This window comes from Leptidea sinapis, chromosome 1 (assembly GCF_905404315.1).
Source record: "Leptidea sinapis chromosome 1, ilLepSina1.1, whole genome shotgun sequence".
In the NCBI taxonomy this organism is placed as follows: Eukaryota; Metazoa; Arthropoda; class Insecta; order Lepidoptera; family Pieridae; genus Leptidea; species Leptidea sinapis.
The window spans coordinates 14,937,141-14,953,410 of record NC_066265.1 but is presented as its reverse complement, the minus strand read 5'-3'; the positions used below and the strand labels follow the sequence as shown (position 1 = coordinate 14,953,410).

Genomic DNA, 16,270 nt, shown 5'->3' with positions numbered 1-16,270 from the left:
ATTAACCTGTATGTCTAGAAAATAGTTTTATTTTATTAGAAAAATAACACAAATGTAGATAAATTACTATTGCAAAATTACTGTATTGCAGGAGAGGGGTGTGACCTTGCGGAATGTGAACACCGTAGCGGTCTATGCTCTAACCAGTGCAAGCAGACACCAACAGGGCCGCTGTGCTTGTGTCCAAGCGGGGAGGAGTTACAGACTGATGGTTACACCTGCCGCGACGTCGACGAATGCCAACCACCCGGGCTTTGTTCCCAAATCTGCACCAACACCAAACGGTCTTACTTCTGCGGCTGCGTCGACGGTTACCGTCTTGCTCCAGACAAACACTCTTGCAAAGCTGACAACCATTCCAGCGCTTTTCTCATCATATCCAACCGGCATTCCATCCTCGTTGCTGATCTCAACGAGCAAGGACTTGAGCGTGTCCCTATCAACGTGGAGAACGTCGTCGCCACAGCATCTAATATGCACACGGGCACTATATTCTGGTCCGACATGAAGCTGAAGACTATCTCACGTTTGGATCGCGGTGGAGAACCAAAGGTTATTGTTTCTACTGGACTTGATTTGGTCGAAGGTCTAGCTTATGACTGGGTTGCTGGAAACGTATACTGGTTGGACAGCAAACTGAACAGCATAGAAGTGTCTAAAGAAGACGGCAGTGCTCGCACTACTCTTGTCAGCGGAAATATCACGCAGCCACGTGGAATGTGTCTAGACCCTGCACCAGGTGATCGCTGGCTGTTTTGGACTGACTGGGGAGAGAATCCCAGGATCGAGCGAGTCGGGATGGATGGAACACAACGAAGCGCTATAATAACCACAAAGATCTACTGGCCGAATGGTCTTACACTCGACACGGCGACCAAACGTGTTTACTTCGCCGATTCCAAGTTGGATTTCATTGATTTCTGTTATTACAATGGGACCGGCAGACAGCAAGTCCTGGCTGGCAGCCACTACCTGCTTCATCCACATTCGCTGACACTATTCGAGGACACATTATATTGGACGGACAGACAGTTGAACCGTGTGCTCTCGGCGCATAAATTCAAAGGATCTAACCAAAGCGTAGTATCACACCTGATCTCGCAGCCTCTGTCAATTCACGTGCACCACCCGTCCCTGCAGCCTCAACATCCTAACTCTTGCTCGGCTGACGTCTGCCAACATCTGTGCTTGCTCAGTCCTAACCAGACTGCAGGTTATACGTGTGTCTGCAAACCAGGATTCAAATTACTGCCGGACGGAAAATGTGTCGAAGGTAAATACTATGTTTTAATTAATTGTTCGGTACATAAAATATTTCTCCTAAGTTGGGAAATATTTTTAAGTAAAGATAAATATATTGAAATGAAATACTTTTAAAAGTATTAACGTTTCACTGATTGGAAAACCAAAAAGGGTCGCAAAAAGTAATATTAAGATGCAAATAATAATTGCACGAGTTATTCAGCGAACGAAAATTATTTTAATAAAATATTCGCTTTATTGATAATTTTGGTGGATAGTTGGACAAATATTTTGGTGCATTCACATTTGTAATATCATGAAATTACATAGTAAATTGTTGTTTGTACTCATTTTACTGTTTTCAATTTATTTACAGAGGAGAGTTCATATTTGATGGTGCTGAAGGGAACGCAGATAATAGATTTGGCCATCGATGGATCAGGACGAGCTGGTCGGTTGCCACCAGTCGTAGGAATACAAGGTAAGGATGAACACTGACATTTGTATTATGTATTATTCATACTTTAACTATTGTACCTGTTAATAAATAAAAAAAACATGTGTAACCGAGCTCTGCTTGATGTGAAATGCGTTTTTCTTATATAACTTGTAATAGAACAGGAAATAGTAGGCTTACAAGACTGGGCTCCAAAAAAGAAGTTCAGCATATAATGGTTCTTGATGAATTTCAGGTGGTGTTCAGTTGGATTACGATCGTCAAGGGCACACACTTTTCTGGCTCCAATCCATTTCTGGAGACAGTGAAGATGACGAAAACTGTACGATCTACAGCATGCCTTACGGAGGAGGGAATAAGGTTGAATTTTTGGGTCAAGATGCTGGAATCGTTGGAGCGCCATCCGCTATTGCATTTGACTGGCTTGGGCGAAACCTTTATATTGGCAACCGAGTTGCGGGCAATATCGAGCTAGTCAGAATTGATGGAAAAGTCAAGTACCGCTCCATCGTGTTTGCTAACGACGGTTCGAGAACGTCCATCGCGAAACCAAGGGGACTATGTGTCGATCCTACCGAAGGGTAAGCATAATAACATGGTTTAACTGTTTTGTAATATATTTAGAGAATGAGGCCTTGTACCTTTTAATACGAAGGTACAAAATTAACCACAACACTAACTAAAAAATTAACTTTTTTTCTGATACCCGTATCATAATACCGCATTTACATATAAGTTTTAGCACTTTTAATATATATAACAAGCATTATATTATTATGAAGTATTTCCAAGGATATGGATAAATTGCCTTTAAAAGTTTTATTGGAAATTTAGAGCTGTTGTATATCATACGAAAATTATTTCCTCACACCTAGCGAACTCGACATAATATTGGCTGATTTTATTGGCTTGTTATTAATAAGTTTGTGTTTATTTTTAGGAAAATGTACTGGTCGGATGAGGGCGGGCACGGCGTACCTGCGAAGATCGGCAAAGTTAACATGGACGGGACCTCACCCGTCATCCTTGTGGACACCATCGAGAGGCCCGAGGCTGTCACTATTGACATAGACCGCAAGATAGTCTACTTCAGCACGCAGTATCCAGCCAGCGTAAACAGTGTAGATACTGACGGGAACGACCGCAAGACTATCCTTACCGAAGCCAATGCGATCTCCTATCCCAAGGTGATCGCTGTGCTTGATTCACGACTTTATATACTGGACCAGCGACACGAAAAGATATTCAAAGCGGACCTCCCGAACGGCGATAATGTCAAAATAATAATGGACAATGAAAGTGACCTGAAGTCTATGACGATCTTCCAGAAACGTAGGGCTGTGCACCACCCATGTGCGCAGAGCAATGGCGGATGCGAACAGATCTGCGTGCCGAGCGACGCCGGCTCTAGAGTGTGTGCTTGCTCTGTGGGATATCGAAAGGAGAACGAAGTTAACTGCGTGCCATATAAGACTTTCGCAGTTGTATCTCAGTTGGACTTGGTCCGTGGATTCCCACTGGAGGGTAGCGCTGAAGCCATGGTACCGATTACTGGGCTGGGCCACCACGCATTGCACGTTGATGTTCACTTCGCCGAAAACTATATCTACTGGGTCGAATTCAACCGTGGTCGATGGAATGGCATATTCCGAATTCGACCGAATGGCACCGAGCTGCAGCACGTGATCGAAGACGGTATCGGCAGTAACGGTATTCGTGGTTTGGCTATAGACTGGGTCGCTGGCAATTTATATTTCACCAACGTGTTTCCGCATGAGAACTACGTGGAAATGTCCTGGCTGGACGGTTCTAATAGAAAAGTGATTGTGAAGACTACTATGGACGCTCCTCGTGAACTTGCTGTTAACCCCATTAAACGTCTACTTTACTGGATCGACTACGGACAATATCCGCGTATCGGAAAGGCTTACCTTGACGGAAGCGAATGGCGCACACTTGTAAGCTCGGGGATATCCAACCCACGCGATCTGACTATAGATATGTTGACACATGACGTATATTGGGTTGACTCCAAATTGGATCAAATACAAAAGATTTCGTACAATGGCGGCAATAGACAGCTTATTAGGTCGAACCTACCAAACCCAATGGGTATAGCCATTCACACTGGGAATGTCTACTGGGTCGATAGAAATCTTCAGACGATTTATAAAGCGTCGAAGTTACCTGGTAACACATCAATGCCGGAAAAGCTACGTACTAATTTGCCAAAGCTAAGAGATATTGTGATATTTGATATTAACAATCAGCCCATTGATGATAATAACCCTTGTAGAAAACTCGGCAACGGTGGGTGTGACCAATTGTGCTTTAGCTATCCACCTGAAGCTAATAAAGGCATAACACATAGATGTGACTGTGCTACAGGCCAGATATCAACGATGGACTCCAAAAAATGCGATGTGGTCAGTGAATACTTAGTGTTCACTACAAGGACTGAGATAAGATCTATCAACATGGATCCGAAATCGACCGGAGTACCATTCAAACCAATTGGAAACCTTACCAACGTGGTTGGAGTTGAATTCGATTACGCAGACAATAAATTGTTTTTCACTCAGATCCGCCCTTGGGCAAGAATAGCCTGGTTATCGGCGAATAGTCCAGAACAGGCTGGAATTCAGAATATCATTAATAAAAATATCAACCCCGAGGGGATATCATATGATTGGACTCAAAAGAAGATCTACTGGACCGACAGCTCAAATAATTCTATCTATGCGATGAACTTAGATGGAAGTGAGCTGGTAATGATTGCGCGAGTCGAGCGGCCACGAGCTATCGTAGTCGACCCCTGCAATGGAACTTTATACTACACCGACTGGGGACGTTTTGGCACATCTGGTAAAATCTACAGAACTACGATGGCGGGATCGTTGAAGAAAGCTATCGTTGACAAGGATTTATCCCAACCCAGTGGGCTAACTATCGACTTTGACGATAACATGTTGTACTGGACTGACGCAGTCCGCGAAAAGATTGAACGTTCAAAATTAGATGGATCAGAGAGGGAAGTGCTCATATCTGCTACCATATATCCGTTTGCTATTACAGTGTTCGGAAACTATATATACTGGACAGATTTGCAACTGCGAGGGGTTTATCGTGCTGAGAAACACACCGGAGCAAATATGGTTGAAATGGTAAAGCGTTTGGAAGATTCTCCACGAGATATACACATTTACAGCCCGAGTAGACAGAAGTGCCGAACAAACTTATGTAAGATCAGCAATGGAGGATGCGCGCAGAGCTGTCATCCAGCGCCTAATAACTCTGTCGAGTGTAAATGTGACGATAACACGAAGCTTGTGAACGAGGGTCGAATGTGTGTTTCCAAAAATATCACTTGCGATCAGAGCAAATTCTTCTGCGCAAACGGAAAATGTATCAGTCGGATGTGGTCGTGCGATGGCGATGACGATTGTGGTGACAACTCTGATGAAGATAAGAACTATTGTGCTTATCACTCGTGTTCTCCAAATGAATTCCGCTGCAACAACGGCAGATGTATATTTAAGTCCTGGAAATGTGATCACGAGAACGACTGCAAAGACGGTTCTGATGAAGAGGGCTGCACATATCCACCCTGTGCTGCCGGAGAATTCACATGCCTCAATTCTCGTTGCATTCCAATGTCGCAAGTCTGCAATGGTATCAACGATTGCAAAGATAATATAACTTCAGATGAGACTCACGAGAGATGCCCTAGGAATACGACATGTCCTGCAAACCATCTCAAATGTGAGAAGACCAACATTTGTGTTGAACCTTACTGGCTCTGCGATGGAGACAATGACTGTGGTGATAATTCAGATGAGGACCCCCTACACTGCGCGCAAAGAACTTGCCCTCAGAACAGCTTCCGTTGTCCCAATCACAGGTGTATCCCTGCGACATGGTATTGCGATGGCGATGATGACTGCGGTGATGGCGCTGACGAGCCTCCAGAGTATTGTCGCTCAGAAGGAAGAACCTGTTTTGGAGACCTGTTCACCTGCGATAACGGAAACTGTATACCAAGAATTTACATTTGTGATGGAGACAACGACTGCCTTGACAATAGTGACGAAGATCAAAGACACCAATGCAACGAAAGAAAATGTGACCCAGATACTGAATACACGTGTGAGGAGAATAGATTTTGGAACAGAGCACAATGTATACCCAAAAAATGGTTGTGCGATGGCGACCCTGATTGTATTGACGGTGCGGACGAAAATAGTACGATACATCACTGTTCCACCCCGACACCATGTTCTGAAGATCAGTTCCAGTGCAACAACGGAAGGTGCATCAATGAAGGCTGGGTTTGCGATCACGATAACGACTGTGGCGATGGCTCCGATGAAGGCAAACAGTGTAACACGCAATATAAAATGTGCTCCGATCAAGAGTTCCGGTGTCAAAATTTCAAATGTATCAGAAATCACTTTAGATGTGATGGTGAAGATGATTGTGGTGACCATTCGGATGAAGTGGGATGCGTCAAAGAGAACAAGACGTGTCCAAATGGGCAGTTTAAATGTAATAATGATCAATGTATCGACAGCAAGCTCGTATGTAACAAGGTGTCAGACTGTGCAGACGATTCAGATGAACCGGCACACTGTAATGTGGACGAGTGCGCCAAGTTAGAGATTAACCAGTGCGGACACAAGTGTATCGACACTTTGACCGGATTCTATTGCGACTGTAACGACGGCTACAAATTGTTGGCTGATGGCAAGGCTTGCGCAGACATCGATGAGTGCGTAGAAACCCCAGGAGTGTGCTCGCAGTACTGTTCCAACACCCCAGGCTCGTACTACTGCAAATGTAACGAGCAGTTTTATGAACGAGCAGCCGATGAACACACGTGTAAGAGAAAGGATAACACCACTGCTTGGATCATATTCACCAATAAGTATTATGTCAGAAATATGTCCACCGACGCCTCGCTGTATAACTTGGTTCACCAGGACCTCATGAACGTTGTGGCTATAGATTTTGATTATAAAGAGCAAAAAATGTACTTTGCAGATGTGTCGGCTAAGACTGTATACCGATCAGATTTCACGGATCCAAATCCGACCAAAGAAGTTGTTATTAGACATGATTCACACGGTCTCGAAGGTATCGCTATAGATTGGATCGGAAGAAAAATTTATTGGTTAGACAGGCATTCCAAGAATTTAGATGTGGCGGAACTAGACGGCACTAGGCGAAAGACTCTTAAAACTGCTATCGCCGACCCCCGCGCTATTGTCGTTCATCCGGGGACGGGGTACTTATATTACACATCGTGGCATCTACAAGCATACATCGGAAAATTGGGAATGGATGGTTCTAACTTTTCGACTGTACTAACCTGGGAGGATGATATCGCGTGGCCAAATGCTTTGACTATCGATTACTTCACTGATAGAATTTACTGGGCTGACGCCCACTTAGACTACATTGCATCAGCGGACTTAGAGGGTAAGCACAGACATATAGTTCTGTCTGGTAGTAAAGTACCACATGTGTTTGCTCTCAGTTTGTTCGATGATGAAGTGTATTGGACGGATTGGAACTTGAAAGCTATCAGCAAAGCTAACAAACATTCTGGAGAAAATTTGAAAGTCCTCAGAAACACGACCCACCGTCCCTATGACATTCATATAGTCCACCCGCTCCGGCAACTTCCGTACCCGAACCCATGTGGAACTAATAATGGGGGATGTTCACATCTCTGCCTGATTGCTCCGCCATACGAATCCAGCTACTTGAACATCGAAGGGTACGGAGAAGAAGGTGCTACTACGTACAAATGTGCTTGCCCGAATCAGTTCTATTTAGCTCGTGATATGAAGACATGTATTGCCAACTGCACGGATGGACAGCACAGGTGTAATGGTCGAGATGAGAAGTGTATTCCGTGGTTCTGGAAATGTGATGGCGAAAAGGACTGTATGGACGGTTCTGATGAACCCGATACTTGTCCCGCGCGGCACTGCCGAGCCGGCTCATTCCAATGTAAAAACACTAACTGCACGCCAGCGGCCACCATCTGCGACGGTGCGGATGATTGCGGAGATGGCAGTGACGAAGCTCAGTGTGCTCATGAGTGCCCGCTTCTTGAATTTAAGTGCAAATCTAGTGGAAGATGTATCCTGAACAGTTGGAAGTGCGACGGCGACACCGACTGTAAAGACAACAGCGACGAGGATCCTGCAATGTGTCACAATAGACCTTGCAACCCTGATACAGAATTCGCCTGCAAGAACGGCCGCTGTATACCAAAGTTGTGGATGTGCGATTTCGACAACGATTGCGGTGACGACTCCGATGAACCGGCTTACATGTGCCGACAAAGAAACTGCACCACAGGCTGGAGAAGGTGCCCAGGGCAGTCAAACTACAGATGCATACCCAAATGGCTATTTTGTGACGGAAAAGATGACTGCCGTGATGGTTCCGATGAGTTGCCAGAAAACTGCCCGTCGTGCAACAGCGAGACTGACTTCACATGCGAGAATAAAAGATGTATTCCAAAGCAGTGGCTGTGCGATTTTACTGACGATTGTGGTGACGGCAGCGATGAAGCGGAATCGGTTTGCCAGCACAACTACAGGGAGTGCTCGGAGTCTGAGTTCAAGTGCAGCAATGGGAAATGTATATCATCCCGTTGGAGGTGCGACCATGAAGACGACTGCGGAGACAACAGCGACGAGATGGAGTGCGGTGGATTCAAGTGCAAGAACGGCACGTTCCAGTGCAAGTCGGGACACTGCATTGCGGCCTACTTCCGCTGCGACGGTGACAGGGACTGTCGCGATCTGAGTGACGAAATTGGCTGTCCACCACGATTCCCTGGCGGCAGATATTGTCCGGAGAGCAGGTACGGCTACACTTCTTTTTTATTCCTGTGAAATAAAACAAAAAAAATAAATTATGAAATCAACTATCATACAACATGGATTTTGTAATCTGTTTAAAAAAAGCCTTCTGCTTTTCTTTATTTATGTTTTAATAATAGCTTAACCATGAAACGTGCCTAATTTTAATATTTTTGTCTGCAAGTATGTTGAGGTGTTTCCATCATCTACAGATTCCAGTGCACGAACAACTTGTGCGTCTCGCAGTCGGACCTATGCGATGGTACGGATGACTGCGGCGATGGGTCTGATGAAGCTCCTGCCATCTGTACCAATTTCAACTGCGACACTCTGCGACGCTTCCACTGTGACAACCATCGCTGTGTGCCCAGGTGTGTAGCAAGTACCTGTGCGTTTCCCACTTCTTCAGTTGTAACGCTATTAGTATTACCACGAGAGTGGAAACACTGGGAAGTGGGAAAACAATAATATTGGTATATTATTGTATGTTGAAGTGATTACAGATCATTGCATTGCATGTTTTAACCAGCGCTGTGGTAAATGGTAATTCATATCGTGGACCGATTCGTCATAGACTACGTTATAGAGGAGCTAATGCTTCATATTAGTCCACGTTTAAATCCTACTCGATCAGTATATTAAGGCAGAAACAAGAAGACGACCTATACAAAATGATTACAACTTGGATGCAATCACCATGTTTGCGAATATTATAAATATGCCATGGCATCTAATCGTTTCGTCATTTATCCCAATACAAAAATTAATGATTGTCTTAATGTAATTTGCTAGGTTACTATTTTACTTTAATAGGATGCCCACGGCTTAAACCCAAAGTGCTGCAAGTTGATTGAAATTTATATATTTTATTAAAAAGGCGCAAAAAGAATTTTGAGAGTTTCTTGCACCGCTTATTCTCCTTCAGAGCGCCATTTGTTTCCGAAGCGGTGGTAGTGTTTTACTTATAAAGGAATCAAGTTTGAGAAAATGCCTTTTATGACTTTTTAAATGAACCCATGAATGTTTGATACAGATACCAAGTCTGCGACGGCATTGACAACTGCGGCGACGGTTCGGACGAAAACAACATGACTCTTTGCGCCGCGCGGACGAAGCCCTGCGACCCGCTGACACAGTTCCAGTGCGCCAATAAGCGTTGTGTGTCCCGCCAGGCACTGTGCGACCACAACGATGACTGCGCCGACGGCTCAGACGAACGGGGCTGCCATTTCGCACAGTCGTGCACGCCAGCGGATAAAGGTAACTGTTGTGTATTTTTATGGAAGAATAGTACAAACGGGCGTACCCTACCTGAGTAAGTAGGCTGATACTCACTTGGAAGTGGAACACCATAGGAATCAGAAGAGCGTTGCCAGCCTAAAAAAGCGTCGGATTAACGTACATATGAATTTGAAAAACAAACACATTCAGTGGGAGAGTTATCGGTATGTCATAGGAAGAGGTCACCGAACGGTTAGTGATTATTATCCATGCTCTCTTCTCACACCTGAGGAATTACAGAAGCGTTGCCAGATTTTTTTGGAAGATTTCCACGTCGAAGATAGTTCTTTAAGAAGCACACTGTAGACGAACAAAGCGGATCACTTTTCAAAAGACAAAGGTGTGGTTGTTGTAATTATTCTCCGTGGCAAACTGCAAATATATTTGCATATACTGTAGTGCTGGTGTTGTTTTCTCATAATTTAGACTATCCACATGTTAATTGCAGGCGGTTGCGAACACCTGTGCACGAACGTCACGGGCGGCGGGTACATCTGCACCTGTTTCCCGGGCTGGATCATCTCCAGCTCCGACCCCAAGCGCTGCGGAGACGTGGACGAGTGCGCCACGGGGCAGCATCACTGCTCGCATCTCTGCAACAACTTGAACGGCAGCTACTCCTGTGACTGTCGGGATGGATTTAAGTACGTATATGTTTTAAATACATTTTTGATTAATTCTATAACTTCTCCAGCATTAATTAATATGAAGTAAAATGAGTGTTCCACGGGCTTTTAAATATCTTACTGAATTACATATTAGCATATCATTTACATTACATGTTGGTATACATTATTATTTATTTTATGATAATTGTTTTATATTTCTTTAGATTGGCGGACAACCTATCTGGAGTATGCAAAGCAATAGAAGACGAAGTAGTGTTGATGTTTGCTAACGGTCCAGAGATCCGCGCCTTTATCCGAGATAAGAACGAGGAGGTCGACGTCATCAGCTCGGAGAAGAGAATAGAAGCAATCGACTACGATCCTAAATTAGAGATGGTCTTCTGGGCAGACAGTTATGACCGGTCCATCAAGCGATCTTATATGATCAACGCGCTCAATGGTCAGGTCAAGACTGGCTACGCACAGGACTTAGAAGGCAAAGGGAACGCCAAACCCACTGCTATTGCTGTCGATTATATTGGAGGAAACTTGTACTGGACAGAGACTGACCGAACTGGTTCTAAACCAAAAGGAAGAGTTATGGTTTCCCGAAATGATGGCAGATACAGAAGAGCGTTGGTAACGGCTGGTATTGAAAATCCAACTTCGCTTGTGCTTGATCCGCAAATGGGCAAAATGTTCTGGGCAGATGCTGGCTCAGCACCGAAGATAGAAACGGCATGGATGGATGGATCTAAGCGACGGCCTGTGGTTACAGAGAACGTGAGGCATCCAACTGGCTTAGCCATCGATTACGCAATGGATCATATGATATACTGGGCTGACACCAAGTTAAACACTATTGAGATGATGAAACATGACGGATCGGGTAGGAAAGTGGTGGTGCGTGGAGATTTCCTAAAGCATCCGATATCGCTCGATGTCTTCGAATCCTCGTTGTACTGGGTGACCAGAGATACAGGCGAACTGGTCAGGCAAGACAAGTTTGGTCGAGGTGTACCCTTCGTTATATCCAAGGATCTAGTCAACCCCTCTGCAGTTAAAGGTTAGTATTACAGAAGTTCTTGACTTTAGTCTTTGATTCTTCAATATCTTAAGTTTAATGTGATAGGTATATAAACGTAACACTCATTTATTTGTGCGTGTATTCTCATTTGTGTATGTTATGTGTGGCAGTATACCACCCGCGACGGTACAACACGACGGCGGGCTCGCGAGCGGCGGGCGCCGAGTGTGCTCGAGAGCCGTGCTCACGCCTGTGCCTGGCCGTGCCTGCGGGACACCGCTGTGCCTGTCCTGATCAACAGTACGCACCCAAACGAGCCGGCCACGACCAGCTCTGCGACGGCGGTACGTATCTAAATATTAAGGCCGAATTTAGTCACATACGCTCAGATCGTGTCATCTCTGATGTGCTTGGATCTGTGGCGTCGCAAAGAGCTTCTCTGCATCTTCGTGTGTACTGTTCGGAGAAAATGTTTTGCCATTTTTTGGTAAATGCGTGATCCACTTTTGGCCTTTACGTCTTAATATAAATAAATCTAGTGTCCTGATGTTAGTTTCCAGTGAACTCCTAAACTAATGAACGGATTTTAATTAGTTCATGGAGTGCAGTTTAGTCCAACATGAGAAATAGGATAGTTTTATTTCGATCTAGGACCATCATTATTTTTAATTGCAATATTTGTTTTGTATGAACATATATAAAAGAGATTTCCACGTATATAGTCACTCATCACGATATCTCTGGAACCATTAGAGCTATAGACTTGAAATTTGGTACGAATATTAACGGATTTTACGAAATTCCAAGTTTTTTTTTATTATGAACAGAATAACGTCTGTCGGGTCAGCTAGTATTTCCTATGAGAGAATTTATCGACGCACGGTTTGACAGTTCTGCTGTGAAACACTGTGAAATATTTTACAAAATAATTCTTGGTGTTATAAAAAATTATTGATAAATTCATAAAAAACAGTATTTTTTTATAATGTGCAGAACAACGTCTTTCAAGTCAGCTAGTTAGCAAATATATTCCTAATGTTTATTTCAATTCTATCGCTGTCCGATTAATGTAAATAGCTATTTATGCAACTATTGTGTTATAAGGGGTATTAAAACACGAATGTGGGTTTGATAATAGTATCACATGAGTGTTAATACCTAATTATCAACAGTTGCATACAACACTTTATCTACACTAATACTGTGAACCCTCTATAAAAAAATATTCTGAAACAGTTTACTGCTAACATTAAAAAAGCCAGTTCTAGTAGCCATTACATCATCCAAACGAATGATGTAATATACTGAATTTCATTACAACACTCGTTTGTATGATGTAATGGTTATTAGGACATTGGGTGTTTTAATGTTGGCAATAAGCTAACTGTTTTAAAAGATTTAAAGCATGGGTGTTGATAAAATATTAAATTAATGAATAGCTGAAAAAATTGTTATCACCTTCAAAAAGGTTACAGTAAGTTGACACAACAGAAGAAAGATTTAAGTGTTAATATTTTGTAGCTGTGGAAGTGGAGCGCGCTCTACCGCTAGCGTGCCCGTGTCAGAACGGAGGGCGATGCGTAGAGGCCCCGGGCGGCGGTGTGCAGTGCGAGTGTCGCGCGGGCTCAGGGCCTCACTGCGAGGGCGGAGCAGCCGGGGCCTCCACCCGGGCCTCCGCTACCTCGGTGCTGCTGCCCGTAGCGCTCGTGTTACTTCTGGCACTAGCTGCCGCCGCTGCATATTTGGTGCACAGGAAGCGGCCATTGTGAGTATTGCTGTGCTAAGATATACAGGATGGACACGATAAATGATCTCGCTCAATTATAATAATAATTTTGCTTAAAATTACCCTCAACCCCCAAACTAGGACAGCCCGTGACCTGGGGGTCAGTCTCTTCCCAGTTGTGCAAGCGCGCATGCGCGCGCGCACCCGCGTGCGCGCGCGTGTGTGTGTGTGTGATTACTATTACTGAAATTTATGTTTAATTACATTTTAAAACAATAACGCAGCTTAAGAGTATTAACTAGTCTACTTCATTAAATAGTTTGTCTTTTTCAGTACTCATCTTACTGATCAAATATCTAACAAGCCGAAAATAACGAATAAGTTTTTTATAATACAATCCGAAAAGATATTTAAAATTATCTTTTTATCATTGATATCTATCATTTATTCATGCGATATTATATGCACTTATATGATGTTTAGATTTATAATATGTTAATTTAATTAGTATACATATTTTATATAATTATAATATAATTGTATTTTTAGCGTATGATGTTTTTTATGTCCAAATGTTGCACTCTTCAATCGTTTTTATATTTGTGTAGCGGCAAAGTGAGCGGACTGAGCAGCCTAGCGTCATCGCAGAGCGTGTCGTTCAGGCCGGGCTCCAACGTGGAGCTCGGCGGGGTCGGGGGCCCCGGAGCGCCAGGGCCGGCTGGTGACGCGGCCTACACTCTGGAGCCCCGGAAAGGACGCGATTTCACCAACCCAATGTACGACGCGGTCACTCGCGCCGCTATACCGGAGCCAGAACCGTTGCGTGAGTATTTGATGACATTGCCAAAACAGTTCTAACGTAATTTACTCGCTTCTTGCAGTAATTCACATTCTTTTGTAATTCTCGCTATCATACTCTATAAGCTAATTTCAAAGACTGCTCACATTATCAATACTGTCCGTGATAGCTATGAAAAACATGTAATTACTTCTTATTTTTTCTCTGATTACCAGAAAAAAATATTTTTATTATAATATAGTGTCATTTTCGTACAAGTCAATCCATGCACCAGTAACATTGGTGCAGATTGAATTCTGTCTCCTTATTGAACTACCCCATTAGTTGATGGATGTTACTATAAGTTAAAATAACAATCACCTTACCATTAGATCACCAGAAAACACTGCTTGATCATCAAATTCCATAATAAAGTATCGCTCAGATTGGATATTGTTCTTATAACTTTTACAGCTGGAATATATGAAGTACCAGATGAGTTGAAGGAGAAGGTTGTATCAGCGGTGATATCTCCGTCGTCGACGGAGACACGCGGCGGGGGCCCCGGCAAGAGGCCCCGCGCACTCGACCCCGCGGCTGATACGGGCGTCGATACTCAGCAGCTCGTGAAGGAAGACCGCGACTGCTAGCAGCAGGCGGCGCCCGGGCGGGGCTTCCTCGCTCGGGCCTTCCGTAGCCCCAGTGTGGCTCGGGTCCACCCTACTTGGGCCTCAAATAACTCGTTAACGAAGAGCCCTAGCGCGGCGCGTGTTCTGTTCATAAAACTGCGAAGGTCTTGGAGGCCCCGAAAACGCGCGCGGGCCCTGCTACATTAACGCTGCAGTTATTTCACTAGAACTATATTAACACTTCTACAATATAACAGTTGAGATCAGAACATCAAGATTCACATTTCACGATTTTTTTTAAATATATTTACATTTAATAAAATCCCATAAAATCTTAATCACTTTCTCCTACAGAAATAACTATTAGAATTTAAATAAACCGCTTCTTTCCTAAGAAATATTTATTTGAATTTCCAAGGAATCTCTGGTGTTCTGTTTTCAACAAACCTTATAATTATATACCAATGTTATAATTTTTCATATATTTTATTTATCTGTTTTTTCCCCTATCTTTTTCTATATCTTCTCTACAATCAGGTTGTACTTACAGTATTCTATCTTATACATTCCGAGAGTGAAATAATTATGTAAAGTGATAATAATGTTAGTGTAAGGCGAGTGTAAGAAAAGTGTAAATGCGACATCTATCGTTAACATTCCAAAAACAGACTTAACATTCCTTTGTCTAAATTATGTATAAAAGTAAAATTAAATAGTACATAAAAGTAACGTAGGAATTGTTCGACTTGAGTCCTTGTCGGTAACGACACAGGTCTTAAATTTGTTTGACAATAAGACAACTATTTAGAAAGTAATTTATTTATTTCGCTGTAAGACGTATGTAAAATATAGCTGTGTTGTGTTTAATTATTGTCTATTGACTGTAAAATGTATCGTACGTAATCTGTGGGAACATCGCGGTATTGCCATATCACAATTAGTGTGAGAGATGTCTACTGTTGTTTAATATTTTTAATGTCAGTTTTTGTTATAAATTTGTAAATATGGCTACATTTTAGTGACGTAATAATATGAAACTTAAATGTCTTTTTCCTTTATCGATTTTATTCGTTATGGTTGTAAAGTTTTGTCCAAATATCACAATTTATAAATATTTATGAATTTCACAAGTTATTAATTTTAAAAGATATTATGTATAAAGTTACAAATTTGTCAGAATATAATATTATTAGGAGATGAAATATTTTTGTATTGGGAATATTAGAGATGTAATTGACCTTAGTTGAGTTGTATAAAATAAAAGTTAATAATTTTATATATGTTTTTGTTTTGATAATATTATATTATATGCCTGCCCTTCCATTTTAGAAGAATACTTATTATCACATCAGCCCTTAATGTTCCATCCGATATACCTTACAATGATTTGGTCTCATCTTGACGTGGAAAACCGCGGTACCTACGGCATCCATTGAGGAGGATTTAGCTCCTGTCACTTTGTTTAATTGGACACACGTGGCAATAGATTATGTCGTGGAAAGCGGGCCGACAAGCGGTTTCAACCAAGCAGATCTAAATTGCGGTTAAAATATTTAAGAATTGTTTTACATCATAAGACCAACAGCCACCTTGTCAAACCAGAATACCATCGAAGTTCATTCTGACACTTAGACCCGTTTCACT

General features: G+C 42.8%; 1 protein-coding gene across 1 annotated transcript in view; it reads left to right on the top strand.

Moving 5' to 3' along the window:
* Positions 1-15,902, top strand: part of LOC126966429 (low-density lipoprotein receptor-related protein 2) — a 221,594-nt gene extending 205,692 nt beyond the window's left edge. Inside the window, exons 16-27 of the mRNA XM_050810470.1 lie at positions 92-1,273; positions 1,619-1,723; positions 1,935-2,280; positions 2,640-8,579; positions 8,790-8,948; positions 9,611-9,837; positions 10,307-10,502; positions 10,691-11,532; positions 11,664-11,837; positions 13,015-13,258; positions 13,828-14,042; positions 14,472-15,902. Coding sequence (XP_050666427.1) covers positions 92-1,273; positions 1,619-1,723; positions 1,935-2,280; positions 2,640-8,579; positions 8,790-8,948; positions 9,611-9,837; positions 10,307-10,502; positions 10,691-11,532; positions 11,664-11,837; positions 13,015-13,258; positions 13,828-14,042; positions 14,472-14,647 — 9,806 coding nt within the window. The 3' untranslated portion in view covers positions 14,648-15,902. The remainder of the gene's footprint in view (positions 1-91; positions 1,274-1,618; positions 1,724-1,934; positions 2,281-2,639; positions 8,580-8,789; positions 8,949-9,610; positions 9,838-10,306; positions 10,503-10,690; positions 11,533-11,663; positions 11,838-13,014; positions 13,259-13,827; positions 14,043-14,471) is intronic.
* The last annotated feature ends 368 nt before the right edge of the window (positions 15,903-16,270 follow it).